Consider the following 21,192-nt stretch of genomic DNA (forward strand, 5'->3'; position numbering starts at 1 on the left):
TTGACAGGGCCGACAGTCAAGACCTGTAGCACTGGAGCTGGGCTGCTCAGCATCCTGCTGACATGAGGGCTGGCCCTCCAACCTCTTCCAGTGGCTCAACTGTCACTGGTCCAACAAAAGCCAAACTTTGCAACACATTTGGTCATCCTTGTTTTAAAACATTACTTAAATGTGCAAGTGGCTTCTAAGTCCATAACCACGTTTAGTTCTAAATTAGTCTTAAAACTCCTCCTGTGTGCTCATGCTCCCAGCTTATTAATCCCTCCTGACAGTAAATAAACCTGCTGCTAACCTACTTGTCAATATAAAAACCAGCTGCCCTCTTTTCTCTCACCTTTGAAGGCCCACAGTTAAAGAAAATTAAACACATAGGCTTGAAGCTACACCATATATTTGTAAATAAAATAATTTGACAGAACAAGATTACAAAGTACGAAATGAGCCCTTTCAGGAATTTTTAACTACAAGAGAAGTCAATGTTAAGTCCATTTTGTAAAGTTTTAAACAAGTATTACTGAGGAATAGGAGTATTACCATTAAACACCTTTTTTTAATGCTTTTTAAAAAAGCTCTAACCATATACATCAATTTCAGATGAAAAATTCGACACAGTCATTGGTTTGGTTACAGCTTCAGGGATCAGTGCAGCACAGTGCAAGTTTCATTCACAGATAAAAAGATATCTGAAGTAGGTACAAATACATTCTCAAAAAATACAGGATGTGATCTAACTCTCAGCAACCCTTTTAGGGGTGAGAAAGGTGCTGAAGATAAGCATAAGGTATGGAAACAAAGGGGAAAGTAAACAAGGAGATGGACTCGTTAACAAGACAAGTTAATATTTGACAGCTTAAGAAAGAGGAAACAATTGCATCACGAAGAAAATGATTGTTAGTCATTAGAAGGTATGTACAAGGGAGGTTTGTACTTTGATTCTCTAGAAAAACTGAAGCTGACAGGTCTCCACTCCTGAAATAGAAATATTGAGAGGTACAAAAAGTAAGCACTATTAACTCAAAGTGCATTCTCAGAATAGCCCATTTTTCCCTGCTGCAGGTCACCATTCCCCCTTCTTTCAAGAAAAAAGTATGCATATTTCAGCTAGCCTTTCAATACATATAATCTAGCAATTTTACAGAATCTTCCTGGTCCCAAGTCTGCATCAGAAAGTGTTTTCCCCTTTGTGTATTTATTTCCAAGTAGAACAAATACTCTTCAGTGCTTTTATAAAAAGCCTTATTTTTAGAAATTGTCTAAGCTAGAAATATTAATGCAATTTTCACCTGAAGCAATGTCTTGCAAACTATGAATGTAGAGTGCCTCTCTAAAGATGCTAAGTGTATCTTTAGCTACCAGAAATCTCATGGAGGGGTTCAGCTTTGAAGTGCTCTGCTAATTTTTATTAAAAAATATGACTGACACTTTCAGCATACAGAATGGGAGACTAGTGCAACATGCAGCATTGATTGTTTATTCAATAAATATTTAACCCAATTATTGCCAACCAAGGCAAACAGTGCAGAAATTGTCATTCAGAGATACAAAACTTTAACATTTTTTGTATAAAGTCAGTTGCTACTATATTTATACAACTATTTCAAAGAGGTCTTTCTGCTTCAAAATTGATGCTATCAGTATAAAAATACAGAAACAAATATTTGGGGGTTTAACGTGTCTTTACAAGTCTAACTTTTACATTTATATGGGAACATGATGCTTCGGTACTCAAGAAATAAAAATGAATACTATGATAGAGACATTTTCTGCACTGATGATTCCATTACAGTCCTTAAATACATCTTTCTTGGTCCTGGGTATACATTTAGAATGAAATAACTTGCATCTCACATTTATCCTGAGGTCAGCTGTGTAAAAAGGAAAGCCAGTTTTATAAGGATACTTGCAGACTTTTTGTTGAAAATATGAGGTTATTTTTAAATGAGCCAATAAAATTCCTGGGGAGAAAAAAACGCAATCTTCTCACCAATGTTTTAAGAAAAAATCTAGTGTCATTTTTGGGAATTATTTCCAAAAATATACAGGCTATCACATCCAAATGCTGTATCACCCAACTAAAATTTCAGTATGCATTTGCCAAATTTGAAACTTAGTAACTGTTCTGAAAAGAAAATGTGTAAATCCCCACAAAGAGTCTCCCTAAGCTTCTCATCTCAAGATCCTGACCCACAACACAACTTCTGCAAGGAGAACCCTGCTGAAGCCTGTGGGAACCTGCAGAGTCTTCGGGTCTGACTGCACAGGTGAGGACATGTGATTTGGGTCTCCATCACCCACCACGAGGTACAGTTATGACCTTATCAAAGCTCCACTTTGAACACAGCAGTTATTTTCAATAGCACCAACAATCTCTCAGATACCAGCACTAGGCGACATAAAATAGGTTTGTTTCTTCCTGAATCAGCACAATTGATACAAGGCACTGTTTGGCATAGGAAGTCATAAGCAAGAGCAAAACAAGAGTTTCCAAGTTTTGTGACATTTAGGTTTGTAAATTACATCACCTTTCAACTTATTATATACCACGGCTAGAAAAACAACATAGTCTACAGGATTAACGAAAACATCACCATCCCATGCATGCTCACAGTTTTCCTTCCCATATCCAAAAAACCTCCACATAACATATTAATATGAAACATTAGAAAGTATGGGTTGTCAAATTAAGAAAGTACATTTTATTCTCCGGTCTTCCACAAAAGCCTAACCTAGACACAACTCAAGTATATGAGGTTGGAAAATATTCTGATAACATTTGCACCAGTCTATCCCTGCAGAGGAGAAAAAAAACAACTATTGTCTAGAGAATTCATAGATTGAGGCACATCGCAATCGAAGATATTCAGGCATATTTTATGGCTAGAACAGGATTTTTCTGAGGAACCTCACTACAGACTCCCCCAAAAGCAGCTCCATATGGTTTGAAACAACTTGCAACACATGGAAAAAACGTTTTGTCCTTAATCACTACTGTCTTCATCATCATCATCATCAGATACATCGTTTAAAGATGACTTAGGTGACTGGCTGTAGGAGTCTGATCTAGCGGATTGACATGCAGTCATCTCCCCAGTAGAAAGAAGATCATAGCAGAAGTCGCAGATTCTCACTGGCTTGGAAGACTGGCTCGGGAGAAGAAACCTCTTTTCAGAGCAAGGCCCACACACAACAAAGCCACACTTGCGACAGTGATGACGACGGTTGACGGGCGTAAATTTTGCCTTCTGACAGCGCATGCACACCGTGGCTTCCGAGTCCGGTACCCAGACAGCTGCATGTTCATTGCTAGGAGTCTTCCCACTTTTGGAAAGCAAATCAGAAACACACTTATTTATGTGATTCATCCACTCAGACTTCTCTGTAGCAGTGGCAGCGTAAACTGCAAAAGACTTTGTGGGTGTCTTGATGAGCCACCCGTTCCGTAAGTCTCCCTCATCCTGGATGGAATCAATAGTGACGTTTTCCAGCGGGATTATGTGCTGCTTATTGTATTTCTTCTTCTGGATGACAATGTTACCATAAACGAGAATGTCATTGAACAGAAAGAACTGCCTTGCTTTGGGCTTCTTCCTACACAGCTTTGTTAGTACTCCCTCTCCAATGAGAACACGACCAGGAATAGTCAGAGGTTGACCAGCTGCTCCAAAGCAGTTTTCCACTATACTTATTCTTCTAGTATTTGCCTCACTGTTTGCCAAGCGATCCACCATCTTTCACAAGTATCCTAAAATTAGAAAAAAGTTTGTTATTAGAACAGGACTGATTCAACAGCAAGCAGCCTTCCCCAAGGAAGGTACCAGCCCCGCATTTCTTAAAATATCTAACAGCATCCACTGGCTCAGAGGAATCGACTTGGGCTAGATTTAACACCTAAGAATTTTTAGCAACCAATTAGTCTTTTTTCCAAAAGCAAAAATGTTCCATGCAGCTGACAGCTATCTTTATCACACAGATAGCACCTACGGCACTGCTTTTGAAAGCCTCTGGCAACAAACTAGTTCCTCTCTAGTAAGGTTACTGCATCCTGGTTTAATGCTTGTATTTCTCTGCATATCCTCCTGTACCTACTCTCCAGATGGCAACAGGAAGTATCATCCATCATTCCAAATTCTAATGCTGCAGAAACATCAACTTAACTGAGCAGCCTGAAGACCCACGCTAATTTTAACACAACAAACAAATTACATAATTGACGTTCACATGGGAAATCACACTCCCCAAGCTCAGTACTGCTCTTTTTTTCCAGTATGTAAACCTCAAATCATGGGCCAAACTCCTGAATCTACCTTCTAGAAACATTTTGTACAGGCCACAACTTGCACCCCCCCACCTGCTTTCACAGCAAACTCTGGAGCCAGGAGCAGGGAGTGAGTGAGTCATGCCTGGTGGCTCACCACCTGCTTGCTGCTGCCCTGTTTTTGCAGGAGCCCCACAGTGCCTCCCTCCTCACCTACTCAAACCACATCTGCATCTCTCACACTCAGGCAATGTACACAGGCAGACCTACTCAGAGGACAAGCCACACAGCTCACAACTGCTCTTGAGAAAGACTAAGTGACCTGCCCCAGCTGAAACTTTAGAAAAGACGACTTCATATTTCACAAAAGTGCTAATGAATTGAAGAGTACATATGTTCCAATTACGGATTAAAACCCCACCTCGTCATTCCCCAAGCAGTAAATAAGATTTTCTCTTGTAAGGGTGAGATATCTAAGGCATCCAACAGTGAACTAAAAGTAAGAAGTCACTATAGTGATTCATACCTTGGCAAATCACTCTTTAGACTATCTTTTACTCCAGAGTTTCCCAGGCAGAAGTCTGCAAAGGAAACTCTTGTCAGTCTGACCCAGATCTGCTCCCCCCAAACTCCTTGTGATATAGCCAGGAACCTGAACTGTGTGCTTGATGGAGAGCAGCAAGATATCTGGCAGAGGCAAGTACTATGGACAGATGTTTGTCTCAGCATGAAGAAGACACTCTCCAGTGCCTTCCACAGGGCTGATGCTCACAACGCCCTTTGCTTGTACAAGCACCGCTTTGGACAGGCCTGAAGAAGAGCTGAGCAGCAAATACTCCAGTCTCTACTTCTGGCACATCATGACACAATCCCAGTTTGGGAAGTCCTCTACATTACCTACCTTTTCTTTTAGATCTACATTGCCTGACATTAATACAGCATCAGCCTACAACAGAGAGGAAACTGGGCTGAAACAGGGCTCCGACTTGATGCTGCTCAAACTCCCCTGCTCTGCCATAACCTGATCCAATCAACCCTCTTCCTATGCATCAAAGCACAGATACTTCCTTACAAAATAGGGATGAAACCTCTCATCAGGCCTCATCTAAATAAGTATGTTACTGTGATTACACAAATCCACATGCCCAATGTTAAGTATGGTCATTGTAAGTTACTGCTTTGAAAGTTTAATTATCTGCACACTGAAACAGGACTATTAAGGAGGACAAGTGAGCTTGCACAGATATAACTGATATAACTACCTTTTTTAAGCCCTGCACTCAACATCATCTTGTATCAAAGTCTAACATTGAAGAGAGAAGAATCTCTAAAAGTAATTTCTCAGCACTATTTTTGAACTTCCTTTACATGCCTTATAGGTTTAGTTATAATATGTGAATACTGTGTTAACTAGTTTTATAGTTAGGGGAATTACAAAGCTACCAAATCCGAAAGTATTTTGATCTGCAGAAAGTGAAGACAAAACAAAAACTGCCAAGCAGAAAGTAATAAGAAGGGAAGGCAAAAAATAAACTAGCAGCCTTTTTAGATGTACTTGCTGTAGTCCTAGTTTTTAAAATCAAATTAGGTGCCTGACTGCTGAAGCCCAGGACTTCGAATGAGAGTTAATTGCCATTAACTGTCAGGTAAACATGCCCATCTAACAACATACTAGCAATAAACAGCCTTTGCAAGTGTCAAAGCTGAACCAACAGCCCTTCAAACTTAGAAAGCAAAGAGTCAGTCACAGGGTCAGTCTGAAGTTATTTAGTAATCCCATGTTCCCTGTAAAGCGCAGAAGGACATCAGTCAGAGTGCAAAGAGGACAGACCAGAAGAATACGCTTTCTGCAGGTACAAATCAATATACGCTACTTCTAAACGTACACTTTTATACAAGTTATCTACAAATTACAGCAAGTTAAATGCTTTTGGTAGTGCCCAAGGGGGAACACCACCCCCACCCCCAAAAGAAAACCACAAATACAGCCATACTGATGAGTTTCAGTGAAGAGAGCTCTTGGTATGAAATTACAGCAACCTGTAGGAAGCAGTTGCTGCTCCACAGTTCTAACTCAGCCGTTCTGCACTCCCTGCCAATAATCTGCAAACTCAGTCCAAGGTCACCACAAAAGCTTTCAAAATACAAGCCACTGGGAGAAGAAAACAGGGGAGAAAAAGCTAAAGGTTTTAATTAACTGTTCCCTAGGAGGACCTAAGAGAAAACAACTCTAACCAGGATCGTTTAATAATCATCATGGCTTGAAACCAAGACGCATGACTCCGGAACTTGTGCTGAAGGCTGTACTTTGAGCTTGTTGTGAAAATAATCACTTGCTGGACTTAAAGCAAGAATCCGGGGCAAGTTAAGGACTATTAAGGAAGACAAGATAATCGCATATCTTCCAAACTGAAATTTTTTGCTATAATGTTTAACATTGTCAGCAGCCAGCCTCAATTAAGGCAGTTAATGCCACAGACTGCTGATGGATACTGATTCCACTTTTCCAGGGCACGAATTGTATTTTCCCACACTAAGAGATTAGACCTCTTAAAATAAGCACTCTGCCTTTTTTCTCATAAGTCTTTAAAGAATCAAAAATTAAAAATCCATCTGAAATCCTATGCACGCTAATGTTCATTCATCTTCACTAGCCTTTTCTGAGAAAGGAAGTTCAGAAATGGATACAAAACTACCCAAAACGCATCATGATTACAAGTAAGAATGAAACATGGAAAAAATAGACCAGAAATACAAAAGAGAAGACATCCCTAAGCCACAAAAGCTAAAGTTAGGAGAAATACACCTCTTCCTCTCAAGAGCACACCAATCAAAAAGATACTAAATTAAAATTGTCTGGACACACAAAGAACTTTTAATCCCAAAATGTCACAGTATAAAAGCAAAGTTATCAATTACCAGTATTTAAAGACTACACTAATCTTGTCTTAAAGCATATTTAAGATATATTGTAAGAGATAACAGATCATACCCTGGAACTGGGTGGCAATACCCTCCTCTCTTCCAGCTAAGATTTTCTTCTGAAGCTGTTGGCCACCATAAGCAGCAAATACTGGATTACTGTCTTCAAGATGCAGGATCTCAAGATCTGATCAAACAAAGCAATTCCTGAGTGACAGCAAATTGCTGAAAACATGCCCCAATCCTTCCCTAAGCAGTGAAGAATAAACCAGAACCATGAGCTTCAAAATAAGGTTAGACAACTCCACTTAAGGGGACAGCATCTTACACATAGTTTCAGTTTACGGATGCTATGTAGTAAAAAACCTCAAACATATTGTTCAGACCTTTATCACATTTGACTCCAGTTTCACACATCTGGTATTTGAACTCCCAAAGGTCCCCAGGCCCTCATACAAGGGCGACTCCATTTGTGACGGACTGATAGTCTTCACAGACATCAGATTCAGTTTTGTGTCCAGACTGCAGTGTAGTACTAGCTTCTAGATATAACATTGCAAAAAACAAAAAATAAAAATAGATCACTTTAAGAAAAATTAGCTACATAGAGCTGTATCATAAGCAGGGTTTAACAACCTTTCTAGATAAATAAATGTCAACTATCAAAATGCTGCAATACCTTCAGTTTGCCCTTCTCCTCACACACACTCTCAGTAAGTACATTTCATGATGAAAATGCTGGGCAAAGGCTTTCATCTCCACAGCATAATATGCTATTTAAAGGTGACAAAATATTTCATGACACAGAAAGCCCTAACTCCTCTACAACACACAGAATTGTGTTTTACACTAAGTTATTTCCACTTTTATTCAAAAGAAGCTTCTACAGAAACAACAGTTCTGTTACCAAGATATCAAGATCATCTTGCTCTCATTTCACTCCAGTTTTACACTTGTATCTTGTTGGTGAGAATGGTCACCTTCAAGGTGAGCAAACAGATGCCACTGAAACCTCTGAAGAACTAACAAGTTACCTACTTACCTAAAACAGAATCCATGTTGAGGAAATCACATATTTACTACAGTTTTAAACTGTCTATACTACTGCAGCAGGAAAACAATTCTGTTAGAGTTGCTGTGCACTGACAAGTCATGTTCCACATAATCATTTCTTTCTGCCACTGTATCCTGGTGATAACACCAGGATGATGATCTCCCAGGATTCAATGCTTTTAAAGGTGTTATTTAAAATAGGAGAATGTTTATTTTATATGCTAGCTCTGCTCTTGATAGAGGCCAGACTAAACTGCACAGAAGAATAGCTGCAGTTGAAGACAGACATAAGGAAGCAAGTAAAAACAACACGAACCTGACTGACAGTTCCATCTAATTCAATACTAACAGAAAACTTTTCTACTACTACTTTAGCACTGTAGCAGCTGGCATTAGCACCACACAGCAGAACCATAAATAACACAGGTGGTGAAGGGGAGAAATGAGATTTAAAAAGCTATTATGGCATAGTGATGCAGACTGCATACAAACTCAGCACAAAACCATTTCCCCACCCCAGCTCAGGGCATACTACCATGACGACCAGCACTCCCTTCCAGCTGCAGGACAGGCACAAAGGGTACGCAGCAGAGGGGGACAATTCAAATTCCCAGTTTTTTTCAGCAATAGAGCAGAACCAGCAGTGTTCCATTACTCCTGGCTTGGGCCAGTCTAGTGGACAGTCTTTGCTAACAGACATTAACTAATAAGCCACTAATTTTTAGCATTATTTTTCTTCAATACTCCTCCCTTCAAGGGGAAAGAATGTTGCTGGTCTTGCTATAATTGTCAGTTCATCTATCATCATCTTTACAATCAGCAGTTAGGCTGTTACAATTACATGTAACACACTTCATTAATACAAATCAAGCAGTCTAGATTTCTCAGAGCCATGGTATCAGGATGCAGGCAGTTTGTCCATTACTAAAAATATTCTCAGTTAAGGTGAGAGCTTTAAAGGGAAAAGAGTGTATTTAAGCTGCTGGAAAAAGTACAAGAGCTCAAAACTAAATCACAAAGAGGCCCATCAAGTCCTAAAGCTGCAGCAGATTCTGGATGTTTCAGAGCCAGATTCAGTAACACAAATTCCATAAAAAAGTGTCACTAACAACAGCATCTGACCACACCATCAGAATGGATGAAATGGTATCTAGCTATTGGTGCACTGAAATAAATGTAGATTATAGAAAAGAGAAGCATAAGAAATGGAGGAATATAAAAAGAAATAAAGGAAGAAAAGGTAGAAACAGCAAATCTAAACGAAAGCACATTATACCTTGCCACCCAATAAACTCTTAAATAATTATCCAGTTGTCATGCAGAGCCCTTGTTCTCACACTTGCATCTGCATTCAGAGAATGTCAGCAACTATGTTACACCACATACATTCAAATTAAACCATTTTCCTTCTTGCCCAAAGATAACATACATGCTTCATAAAAGTTTGTGGTTAGAGTCACTTAACAGAAGGCAAAAGTTAAAGGTTTTATCATGTTTGACTCCACAACTTGAGGGCTCTGAATAAAACAAATTTCAAACAGAAATGCATTTTGCTTTATTATACTTAATCACACAAGTTAAACATACGTGAAAGGTACAGAAGATCAAAAAACCCCAAACTTTTACAAGACAAAAACAAGTAAATTGTAAACCAAAGACAAAGGCTATCTGCTGACCAGGTATCTAATGGGCATTAAATGACTGGGTTGTAAGATGACTCATTTTTTGGATCTACAGAGGAAAATATCACACTCTCCCTAAAAAGAGTTTATCAGACAGAATCAGTCACTGGTAGTTATGTGGGAGTTTTTCAGTAACAGGTTTCAAATAATTGTTATAAATTATATTATCACAACAGACTCACACAGCTTTCGTCTCACACTTTGCCTACGTAAGAAAGACACTCTAATTTGAGTTAGAGTTGCATAAAAACAATCGAGTTACCCAGAACCATTCTACATCCCTCATTTAAAGCTCTGTCTGAAATGGTAATATCACTACTTTTTGTAGACAAACTTCTAGCTATGAAGGCATCTCAGTATTGTAACACATTATGTTAATCTCTATAAATATTAGGTGTATTGCTCTTAAGAGCAACACGACTTTTTGCACCACTGCCAAGTAAAACACAGTAAATTTCTGAAGTGCAACCTGTTTAAGGATTAAACTTATCCACATCTAATGCTTTGAAAATAGTTTTAGTGTGGAAAATTGCTGAACTAAACTCATGCACGGCAGATACTCTAAGTTTTTGATACAAGTCAGAAGAGAAATTAGCATAAAGATTAAATCTTACTTTGACCTCACTAGGTACACCTCCTACACTTCTTCCTTCAGTACATAGAGAAGGATGATACCATCGCTTGTCCTGGTTGGCAAAATTACCCTTTCTATTACACTTTCTATGCACTTAGGTCTGATTAGCTGTAATCAGAATCCAAGCATTCATGCACAAGTCACTTTTTGGTCCTTGTTGCTTTGTATTAAATAGTCAAAAGACGAATTTGTGCATAAAGTTAAGTGAAATTAAAAAAAATTCACCCCCAAAAATATTGAGAGGAGATACAAACATGACAAATGTTTTCTAAGGGTCCTTATCACTGCTAAAAGCTGACATGACAGTAACAACTAAACACCTGTCCTGTGCTGGAGCTAGCTGTCCTGGATGCTATTTAAAACATAAGACAACTACTGTCACTTATAGAGAAATACAGCCTTCTAATAACCAATTCTCTAATGCTTCTCTTCACAAAAATATTTCCAAAATTGTAATATTTAATGAACTGTCTTGGCATCACTATCAGAACCAGCTGGTAAGGTTACAGAGGATAACCCTGATAATATCTGGTAGATGCAAGTATAAAGAATGACAAAGAGCTTCATCATAATCCTGAAAAGAAAGAAGAAAAGACAACAGATTAAAGAGATTATATCAAGGTAGCAGGAAATGAGGCATAAGGTTCCTCTGAACTTCGGCATAGCCTTTATCCATATGATCGTTTTTGACTAACTTGGTTATTGGCTGCAGCATTCAGAAAGGTACTGACAGTGGTACAGAAATTTTAACTTGATTTACAGACACAAAAAAATTTACCTTTTCCTTAAGGCAATGTAAGCTGTTGACTCTTTGCACCATTTTTTCACATCCTTAATAATAATTGGCATTGAATAAAGTCAAAAAAGCTGCAAGACAGAACACTGGAAAAGACGACGGCAATACCGGGACTGCTTTGGATTACTCTGTGGATGCTAAGATGCTTGCAACATTTTCATCCTAACACTATAAAGAAACACAGTGTAAGCATCAATCAGTAGGACACCAGCAGGGAAGTGGAATGATACTGTGGATCTCTCCCAAGTCTCATTTTTATGATTCTAAGTGTAGTGTTTTCTACCTGAATGCAATTTTTTATTCTTCCCCACTGTGAAGACACGACTTCCTGCATTGTGCAAGCCTGTGGAGCAATGGCTGCAGTGTGGAGAAACACAGATCAGCTCACTCCCTTACTGGTACATCCAGTACCAACCAGCAGACTTAACCCTTCATTCATCTCAGCCTGTTAGCTAATGTTCTGGCATCAACCACAGACCTGCAGAAATCATGCTGGAAATATTTTAACAGCAACCACATTACTTCATACTGTGCAACCTGTGAATACTCTGCCCTGCCAATATTTTCGAAATATTTAGATTATTTCTCAGTCCATTTATTCACATCCAAATATTTCATGAAAGCAAATCCATGCATTTATCTAGTTGGATGTCATCATAAACCTATAATTACTATAACAAACCAGACATATCTGTTTTGTTTTTTAATTGCTGCAAATGATGTCACAAGTCAAATCCCACTAAAGCTCTTCTTGAAAGTACAATATAGAAATTCCTGTTTTAACTCCCTGACATCTTACAGTTTAGTAATTCTTTTCATATATTACAGTTTAATTTTTGTATACTCTAATTTCCAACTTACAAGTAAGGACTGCTGTTTCACTTTAATTGACCAGTTGTGTAAGAATTTCTCATAGAATGTAAATGATTCTAAATCCATAACAAAGCCAACAAAAAAACCCCTTTATTATCAAACCTACATAGCAAGTGGATAGCTCTTCAAATTTGCAATAGCCATTATCCAGCAGAGTCAGGAATGCCTAGAAAGGCCAGTTCCATCTTGGGGATGGAAATCATTTCTATGTAGAACTTTCAAGATATATGACCTTATATTGCCCAACCCACTCAGAAGCTAGTTTGGGTACAGAAAGCTATTTTTAGCAACAGCCTATCTGTTTTGCCAAGCAGCATATGCATTACACAGCAAGAACAGAGCAATGCCGTTTTACTATCCAGGCTACTCTGTTGAACAGTTAACACACTGCCTGAGCTGCAGTATGCAGGCAAAACCATCCAAGTTCTGCACTTTAGCTACTCAGTTGAAAAGAGAATACCAATTTAACCAGCCTGTAAACAGAAACACTACCTCCCACATTCCCAACAAGTTGTAATGCTAAATAATCATAGAGGACGCACAAAGAAAACAAAGGCATACGGAAGAGGGCTTCCCCACCAGACGTGATGGGCTTGTTTTAACTTGTTTTAAACCAGCCCTGCACGGATGGTGAGTGGAACCACCTCGGCCGTAATGCCACGTGCAGTAATGCCAGCACCCTTGCTCCAAGCAAGGAACACGTGGCATCCATGAAAGACACACAGAAATCCAGAACTGCTGAGTCTGAAGCTGTTCCCACTACCTTTTCCTGTTTGGTAGTAACAGAAAATATGAAAGATGGAAACACAATCAGTACTAAAGGGTTTGTACCACAGGGAAGTACATGACCAGGAGGGCTTCAATGCACTCCTAGACCAATTGGAAGGGGTCGTATTTCTCTTCTGTCCTCAACTGCACCGGAAGAAGTCCCTGAATGTCTCTTAGGGGAGAAGAGACCTCACTGCAGAGCTCCAGGAGGAACATTCTTGTAAAAAGTCCAGCTTTCTAATGAAGTCAGCTGCTTGTTACCACTGTCAGGCTTCTATTTACAATAAACCATGGTAGCTGATATTGTTTTTGTCTTCTGGCATGACAGAGACAGAGCTGCCGCTGGGAAGAAACACGGAGTTCTCCATTCCACACCTGGCAGTCAAGGGTTGGAGCAAACAAAGCAGCTATCTACACTAAATTTTCTCTGCATCCTTACCCATCTGCAGATAAGCTGAGCATTTCCCAAGCACCTACACCGGCTTACATGGCTTTGAGCAGCACTTGTGAAACACAGTACTGCCAGCTGAAGTGCTGCCATTTAGATGAGAAAATTCTTAACACTGTTCAAGATGTGAAAGAGGAGGTAGCTAGTACATGCATGTGCAAACCAAGTGGCTGGGACTAAAGAAAATATTAAAAGGAAATATTAAAACAAACAAACAAAAAACCCCAAACCACAGCACACAGCCACACAACCCTGAAAACTCGAATTCTGCACAGGTAAAAAGACAGGTCTGATCCATCATGAACAGCGTTTCAAATCTGACAAACTCATCTGCAAGCAGAGGCAACTGTGGGCATATCAAATATTTGCAGCTGACAGCATACTGAAATGGAGATAAGTAAAAAGGCTGATGTTTTGTATATATAAAACTATCTATTTATAAACTACAGAACACATGTACCCTTCAAAATTAATTGACAAACAAGTGACTAAAATAGCTCAATATTCAGATCACATCTTTGCTGTCATGGGGAAGCACCCTAGTATTTTGAGTTGCCATTTGTATGTATTTAGGAATACTAGCAGTGGTTAGTTTAAGCTCTGGTGCTAGCAAACTGCATCTTTCATCTAAATCAAAGTACTGGGAACATACACCCAGAATATGGTTTCAAAACCAGTTTCCACTGGTTCCCATCTTAAGCCCTAAAAAGCTCAAGTTCCTTCTGAAGTTCTCCACAGTTCTGGGTAGCTAAAAGCCGTCAGAAGAAAAGCAGACAACAGATCAACACCTTAGAAATGTGCATGAAGAGTCAAGGGCAGAGAACAGCAGTACTGGGATCCTGCTCTGCCACAAGAAGCTCCGACAGACATGAACTCCATGTGCTAGGTCAGTACCTAAACGATCACTTGACCAGGTTGCAATACCAAATACTGGAATACATTTTTCTGTTTACAATTTAGTGTTTCCCTACTCCACCGTTTAGCTGTTTAAGAGTCTCTCTTGGCAAACATTATTTTGCAGTTTGGCGGCAACAGCAGCTTACCCCTCCCTTCCAGGCTGCCTGGACAGGCGCCGGGTGTGCCCTTCCCATCCGATACACTGCGTGCCAAGGAACAGCTTAACTGCTCACAGCCCACTCGGGCAGCACCAGGGCACACATCTGGACATCTGGGCTAGCACATAACTTGACAGATACAAATACTACACTGCTAAACATAAATGGACATTGGGTGAGGGACGTGAGAAATCAATCAAAAGGATCTGACCAATTTCAGAGCAAGCTATATCCTGCTTAAGTTTTGCCAACCCAGCACAATGAAGAGAATCCACAGCATCAATGTTTTAAATCTTGAAGCAGACCTATTTAGATTGTTTTGGGAAGGGCACACAGCATCATTAGAATTTAGAAAAACAGATCCAGATGCAGCTGTTCTACAAGAACTATTGCCAAATCCATCTTGCAAGCAATTCTCCAAAACCAGACCGGCCGTGTGGTTTGTTGTTGTTATGGATTATTACAGCACACACGGAGGCAACTTGCTAATGGTTAGCTAGACCATCTCTCAGTCAGTGTGAAAAAAGGGATTTGGTTTTCAGTGACTAAAATAAATAGTATTTTCCAGCATGCTTCTTGCAACACACAATGCTTCTTAACCTACAAGTGGAGGATATTTACAAAAGGATTTCCAATGTGTGCCTCTTACATACAAGTATACACTAAAAACAGCACCTCCTGCATTTCAGGGCATCTGTTTGTTTTAGCACTTGAGAGCTCAGAACAGCTACATGCTCAAAAGAGCTTCCTCGAGTTAACAGAATTTTATTTTCCCTTTTTTCACGAACACAAACCTATGACACAACTGCTTGTTCACTGGTTTATGTCTTTTTATTATGCACAGGTACTTAAACCAGCTAGGGTTAAAAAAAACAACAAACAAAAACCAAAAAGAAAAGCTGCCTGTTTTTCTTTAGTTCACTTTTATTACCATTATGAGAGAAGTTACTGCACTTCACTCACAGTCTAACAAGGACTAGACTATAAGTAATCAATCATAGCATGACCAAGCTAGAGAGTTACCAAATAGTCAAAGCTAGGCAAGAGCCAGAGCCATTAACTTCCTACAAACAACTGCAACATAAAAGGACTTTCACTTCTAGTAGCCATGTTTGAAACAGAGCAAAGTTTTCACATGCAGTTTCACAATTTACAAGCACAGCACCATAACCACATCATTGCTATTTCATTATTATTATATACTTTTTTTTCCTCATGCATGTGCTCTCTCAAGTTCAGATATTGTGTTCCAGGAAAAGAAGCTGCACCAAAAAGAGGTTTCTTTCACCAGTTCAGTAATTCTAAGCATTTCTACAAAACTAAACAAGATACAAGCCAAGTAACAACACTCAACCTCCTTCTCCTGGCCTACATAAGTTACGAAATCTCCACTTTAGGGGGTAACCCTAATACTATATTATACTGTAGAAATACCTTCAGGAGGCCAGGCAGCTGGTCACTACCCAACAGGGTCAGACAAAACACTGCTGGAGCACATTTTCAATATTGTAGTAAGAAAAACAAAATATACAGACATACTGACCCCCTTAAAATTCTTAACTCCTTAATAAAATAAAAAAAAAAATCCAAATAATTTCTACCATTAGTTCACCAGTAATAACGGACTAGGGGCAAACATGTCTGGCTGCAGGGAATCTTCTTCCTACCATTTAAACCTGCTGAAAGAAGTTGCTCGAGTTGGTACCAAAAATGGCTCACGCCCCAGTAACCATGTGCACGGCAGGACTGGCACCAGGATGAAACCCCCAGTCCAGCAGAACCAGGGGCTCACAGGCAGCTGAAACACAGTTTGGGGTTTGAAATTCAACCACATGTCATTTTCAGGAAGCTTGACAAGACTACTGCAGTGCTGCAAGCATGCACCTCTCACTGTCAACTCTCAGAAATATTTAAAATTTATTTATCCAGCATTATTTAAAAACACATAAGCCAATAAGCCAAGTGTTGAATTCTCTTTCTGAGCAAGGGACATAATCCCTTTTTTAGATCAAATGCTGCTACCTAGTGACACATGGGTGAGCAGTTAAGAAAACTGACATCTGACAGCTATTAACAAAAGCCAAAAGGAAAGCTTTAACAATGATACCGTAAATAAAACGTCAGTCTTCAACGTAACCAGTTTTTTAACCGTACCCTGGGTGTTAAAAGGGCAGTTCACTTGCCTCCACGCTGTTAACCTAGATCAGAGCAGGGGAGCGGGAAATCACTGTCACACACAGCTTTCAGAACAGAAGTACACCCAAAATCACTCTCAGAAGTTTTACATTACCAAGTATTGACAGCTAAGTCAGAAATTTAAAGCAGAAGGTTAAAAAAGAAAAGGAGTCATTTCCTGAAAGAACCTAGTAATCATAGCAGCTTACCGTAGATGCTTTCTTGGGAAATGCACTCACTGGCCCTTTTCCCTTTTACTGCTTGTCAAATGTTTTTGATGCGTTTTAGTTACACAGAAAGCACTCGGAGTACAGACTATCTAGAGGACACTTTGAAAAGTACACAAAGGTTTGCACTGAAGTTAACCTGCACAGCTCACCGTTCCAAAAAAGATGCTGACAACCTGAACGGCTGTGTGTACAATCCACTGTTAATTTCCATTAACAAATTACGTGTACACTTTAGAAATGCAAATGTCAAAGAACGTGCTGTAACTTTTCCTTTTTCAGAAGGCATACTAAGTACTTATAAGCAAAATGGTTACCCCTAGATGATATGTTTGAGATACAAGAAGCATTTAATGAGAGCTTAAGCTGCTGATAAAAAGATCATACACATCAATCTCTACCGACCCTCTTGTATCTGTTTGAGTCAGTAAAACTTCTCAACAGATTGCCTCTCAACACAGTAACTAACTGCTTGCATGGCATCTTACTACCTTCAGGTATTGCGGGGGGGATGTACCGAGAACATTCTTCTATTTGAAATCCTTAACTTTCAACTGTTTTTTTTCTTTTACACTTAGACAAAATGCCAAAATCCTACTATATTACATACACAATATGCTTGACACTGTTTTATTGTAAAGCATAATGATGCAAAGAGGAAAAAAAAAATAGAGAGCCACTCCCACCTAATTTTTAAAATCCTTAAATTATTTACTATTACTAATAGGCTAAAACAAAAAGCCAACAAGACCAAAACACCGAAACCCCACATCATTATCTCTAGGGCAGCAGCACTCTTATCTATTCATGCAACTAAAGTAAACATATGAGTGTGTTTTCGACTGTGTAGTATTAAAGTAGCAGGCTGAAAAACATGAAATATTCTTCTGTTCAATAACACTTCTGCACTATAACATTTATTTTCATAAAAGGAGACTCTTTGTCCCACAACTCTCAGTCAAGCCACTTCTCAAGTGAGCAGACAATATATTTCAACAGCACTGATCATGTGGCCCAGAATTTGCAGGACATTACTTGCTAACACAGTTGTCACCACATTTTGTAACTTTGATAACAATAATCTTCAGCATTGTAAACAGGTTCTATCACACCTATCTGTAGAGCAGTTTTTCACCCCTCCTGAACTGTAAGAACAAGTCCTCTGCTGAACCATGGAGACAAAAGTTATTGTACAACAGCAAACTTGGCATTTGCTGCATAGGGAGAAAGTTTTAAAATGTGTTTCTATTTCAAAAGCCTGTATTTGCCCTTATGTTTTCTCTTTTGGAACAATCCCAGATTATCAAGCTTCATTCAATTACTGACTTAATTCTTCAAAGTTTAAAATATACATCTGTAACTTTTTTTAAAAAAACATAAACTAAATGCAAAAGTAAGCTTAAATATTAACAGAGCTTGGAATAAGTCACAATGTACATTTAGGATCTGAGGTTGTACAGATTAAGGTTTGATTTCTTAATTCAAAAATCAAGAATTTAACTTCCTTACCTAACATCACCTAAGAATCATATCCACTGTTAACACTGGGGTGTCCTTATTTGACATCCCCCGCTAATAAATGCCCTTTAAGAACAAAAACTTGCATGCCATTTATTTGCTTGGACACCAATTCCAACATTTTCTTACAGATACCTTTCTAGAAAATTAGATCTGCAAGTGCTAAACACTTCAACTCTGCCTCAGCTATGTGCCATGCCTTGACCCTAAGCTTTCACTTTAACACCTCTAGTCCTCTCTGGTGAAGGCAAGCCACCAAAAATGCTGCAAGGGTACAAAACCAGTGCCTGTACCCTGCCTTTATTGCTCTCACAGGGCTTTTGGGAAGATAAACAAGATGAGCCAAGCTATATCATACCACACCTCACCTGAGATTGCAGTTCCATCTCTTCACTGCTCTGAAGCCTTCCTGCATCCACCAACCCCAACAGTGAAACCTAAAAGTCATCCTATCTTTTCAGTACAACAATCATTTTGACAATGATAATTTTTGTAAACTATAGGGCTTTATGATACTATGGACAGATCTTCTTTTAGGCCAGAGACATGTCTAATTACTACAGTTAAGGCTCAGACCATAATTTAAGGGAAATAGAATGGAGATCTTGCTGAAGAATGATGTCAACACTGCATCTAGTGAAAACTTGCTTCTAGGTGAAAAGATGCTACTCTCTCTCTCTCTAGAGAATACAACAGAGGAAACTGAACAAGCTTTTCCAGCTCCAAATTTCTATTCACAGGCTTTTATTTATCGTTTTAGGGACTTCCTCTATATGGGTTTCCATGCAGAGTAAAACTCAAGACACTCCAAAAGGCACAGAGCCAACCTGCATTCAGAAGCAAGAATTTGGGACTCAGGCTCACACCACTTCGCTTTCACTGTTGTTTTCAACATACTTGGCATGGGACTAAAATACTCGGGAAAATATTATTTAACAAACTGAGCTGATATACAACACATTTAACAACACAGGAACTCTTATCTCCCACGGGATTAGTTAAAAGTATTTAGATTATCAAGGTTAAAAACAAGAGCACTGCCTTCTGAGCTAAAGAACCAATTCCATTCTGCATGTTGATGGCTGCATACAAAGCAATTAATCCGTAGGATCTCAGCACTGATTGCACCGCCGTTTTTAAGTACTTCCCTTCTTTCAGACAGCCATCTCTAAAATAATTCAATATACAAGTATCATAACTTGAGAGCTGAGTATTTAAGTTCTTCTTATTTCAAGAGAAAGAGGAATTTGCAACCTCAGTTCTGAAACAGATTCCTGTGTTGTGGGTTTGATTTTAGACTCACTATGCTTACTGTACTAACCTCATCTGAACTTAAACTGTTAGGCATATCCAGCCTCAGATACAGTGTTTCTCAGATACACATTAACACTTACAGTAACTCTTAGCACAGTCCGAGTTTGAACTTAATGATGCTTTTGGAACCACTTGCATCAATTCAGCCAAAAGACAGTCCTTGATCTGCGGTTAAGGATACAACAGGTCGTTTTGGTTATCAACAACTATTGTACTGATGCTTCATGTCAAAACTCGAGTTACAGCTGTTTCCCTTAGCAGGAAGAAAGCCGATGCCAGGACGCGCTGCTCAGCAGACTCACCCATCACTTTCTTGCCGTGATGAGCAGTTTTGCCTTTTATAAATACCAGTGCCTATGCATGTAAGTATTTCAAGCGAGGCGAGAGGAAAAACATGCGGCTGTCTTCTCCCGAGCTGCTTTCAGACAACAGCTTATGTGCCACACGTATCTCTGGCAGACCAGTCACATTCTCCTCCAAAATACAAAATATGCGAATTTCCCAGGAAAAAAAAAATAGCACCTTATACTCGCAGCCGCCACCACTCGCGGTTCCGCTGGTTTTTTTACCACAGCATCAAGACTTCCCAGGCGACTCGCTCCGAGAACGACGAGGAGTTTCACGGGGCGGGCGAAGGCTCGGGCGGAGGGCGGCCCCACCGGGGCAGGAAGCGCCCTCCGCCCGCCCGCCCCGTCCCGTCCCGCCCGCCGCCTCACGGCGCCCCGGCGGAGTCACGAGTCGGGGAGTTTCGGGCACTTACGTAACGCCGCGGGGCCGCCGCCGCTGTTTCTCCCCCTTCCCGAAGTCAAAGTCGCTTCCGAGGCCCCCCAAGTCCCTCAACGCCCTGGGACAAGCCAGCGCCCACCACCGCCGCTTCCTTCCCCGGGTCCTTCCCACCCCGCTGCCTCCCTCCCTCCCGGCGGGACGCGGCGCTGCCCCAGCCCCGCGGCGGGACAGCGGAGCTCGACGCCGCCTCTCGCCGGAGGAGCTCCATCTCCGCCAGGCAGCCCCCAGCTCCCAACATGGCCGCGGGAAAGCGGCCGGAGCCCCGGCGGAGAAGGGCTCCGTGAGGAAAGTTTCCCTCTCGCTCCCCGGCCGGCCCCGACCTGGGCCGAGCCCCCCCCCGGCCGGAACACGGGCAGCCCGCGCTGCTCACCCAGTGCACCCCGCTCCGGCCGCCGCCTGCCCCGCTCCCCGCACGGCCGCGGTCATACACCCCGCGCCGGGGGACGGGCTGCAGGACACCGCCCGGCGGGGCGGGGCCACCGCCATCTTGGGCGGGAAGGGCTGAGGCGGCACCGCCCTCCCTCCGTTCCCTCAGCGCCGGGCCGGCCCCGAGGGCCGTTCTGCGTGGGGAGGGCAGAGCGGAGCGGGGCTCGGCCGTTCCTAACCCACGAGTGGCACCTCGTGGAGGAGGGATACTCCAGACACGAGACTATTGTCTCTCGGTTTTGTTTGTTTGTTTGTTTTAA

At 40.7% G+C, this 21,192-nt stretch overlaps 1 protein-coding gene across 4 annotated transcripts; it reads right to left on the reverse strand.

Moving 5' to 3' along the window:
• Window positions 1–374: 374 nt before the first annotated feature.
• On the reverse strand, window positions 375–20,972 carry PLEKHF2 (pleckstrin homology and FYVE domain containing 2). Of its 4 annotated transcripts, none has more exons than XM_027692301.1 (2): window positions 20,877–20,972; window positions 375–3,742 (listed from the first exon to the last, which is right to left on the reverse strand). In XM_027692301.1, exon 2 carries the CDS (start codon window positions 3,726–3,728, stop codon window positions 2,979–2,981), a length of 750 nt encoding a protein of 249 aa, XP_027548102.1. In that variant the 5' UTR covers window positions 3,729–3,742; window positions 20,877–20,972; the 3' UTR covers window positions 375–2,978. The 4 variants fall into 4 exon arrangements, with proteins under 4 accessions (XP_027548102.1, XP_027548104.1, XP_027548103.1 ...); XM_027692303.1 differs by lacking the exon at window positions 20,877–20,972 and adding an exon at window positions 20,481–20,822; XM_027692302.1 differs by lacking the exon at window positions 20,877–20,972 and adding an exon at window positions 20,243–20,422.
• Between the last annotated feature and the right edge of the window lie 220 nt (window positions 20,973–21,192).

This window comes from Neopelma chrysocephalum, unplaced genomic scaffold (genome assembly GCF_003984885.1).
Source record: "Neopelma chrysocephalum unplaced genomic scaffold, ASM398488v2 Primary Assembly neopelma1_86, whole genome shotgun sequence".
Classification (NCBI taxonomy): domain Eukaryota; kingdom Metazoa; phylum Chordata; class Aves; order Passeriformes; family Pipridae; genus Neopelma; species Neopelma chrysocephalum.

Excerpts from the sequence above, each read along its gene's own strand:
- PLEKHF2 (XM_027692301.1), bottom strand. The coding sequence starts at position 3,728 with ATGGTGGATCGCTTGGCAAACAGTGAGGCAAATACTAGAAGAATAAGT.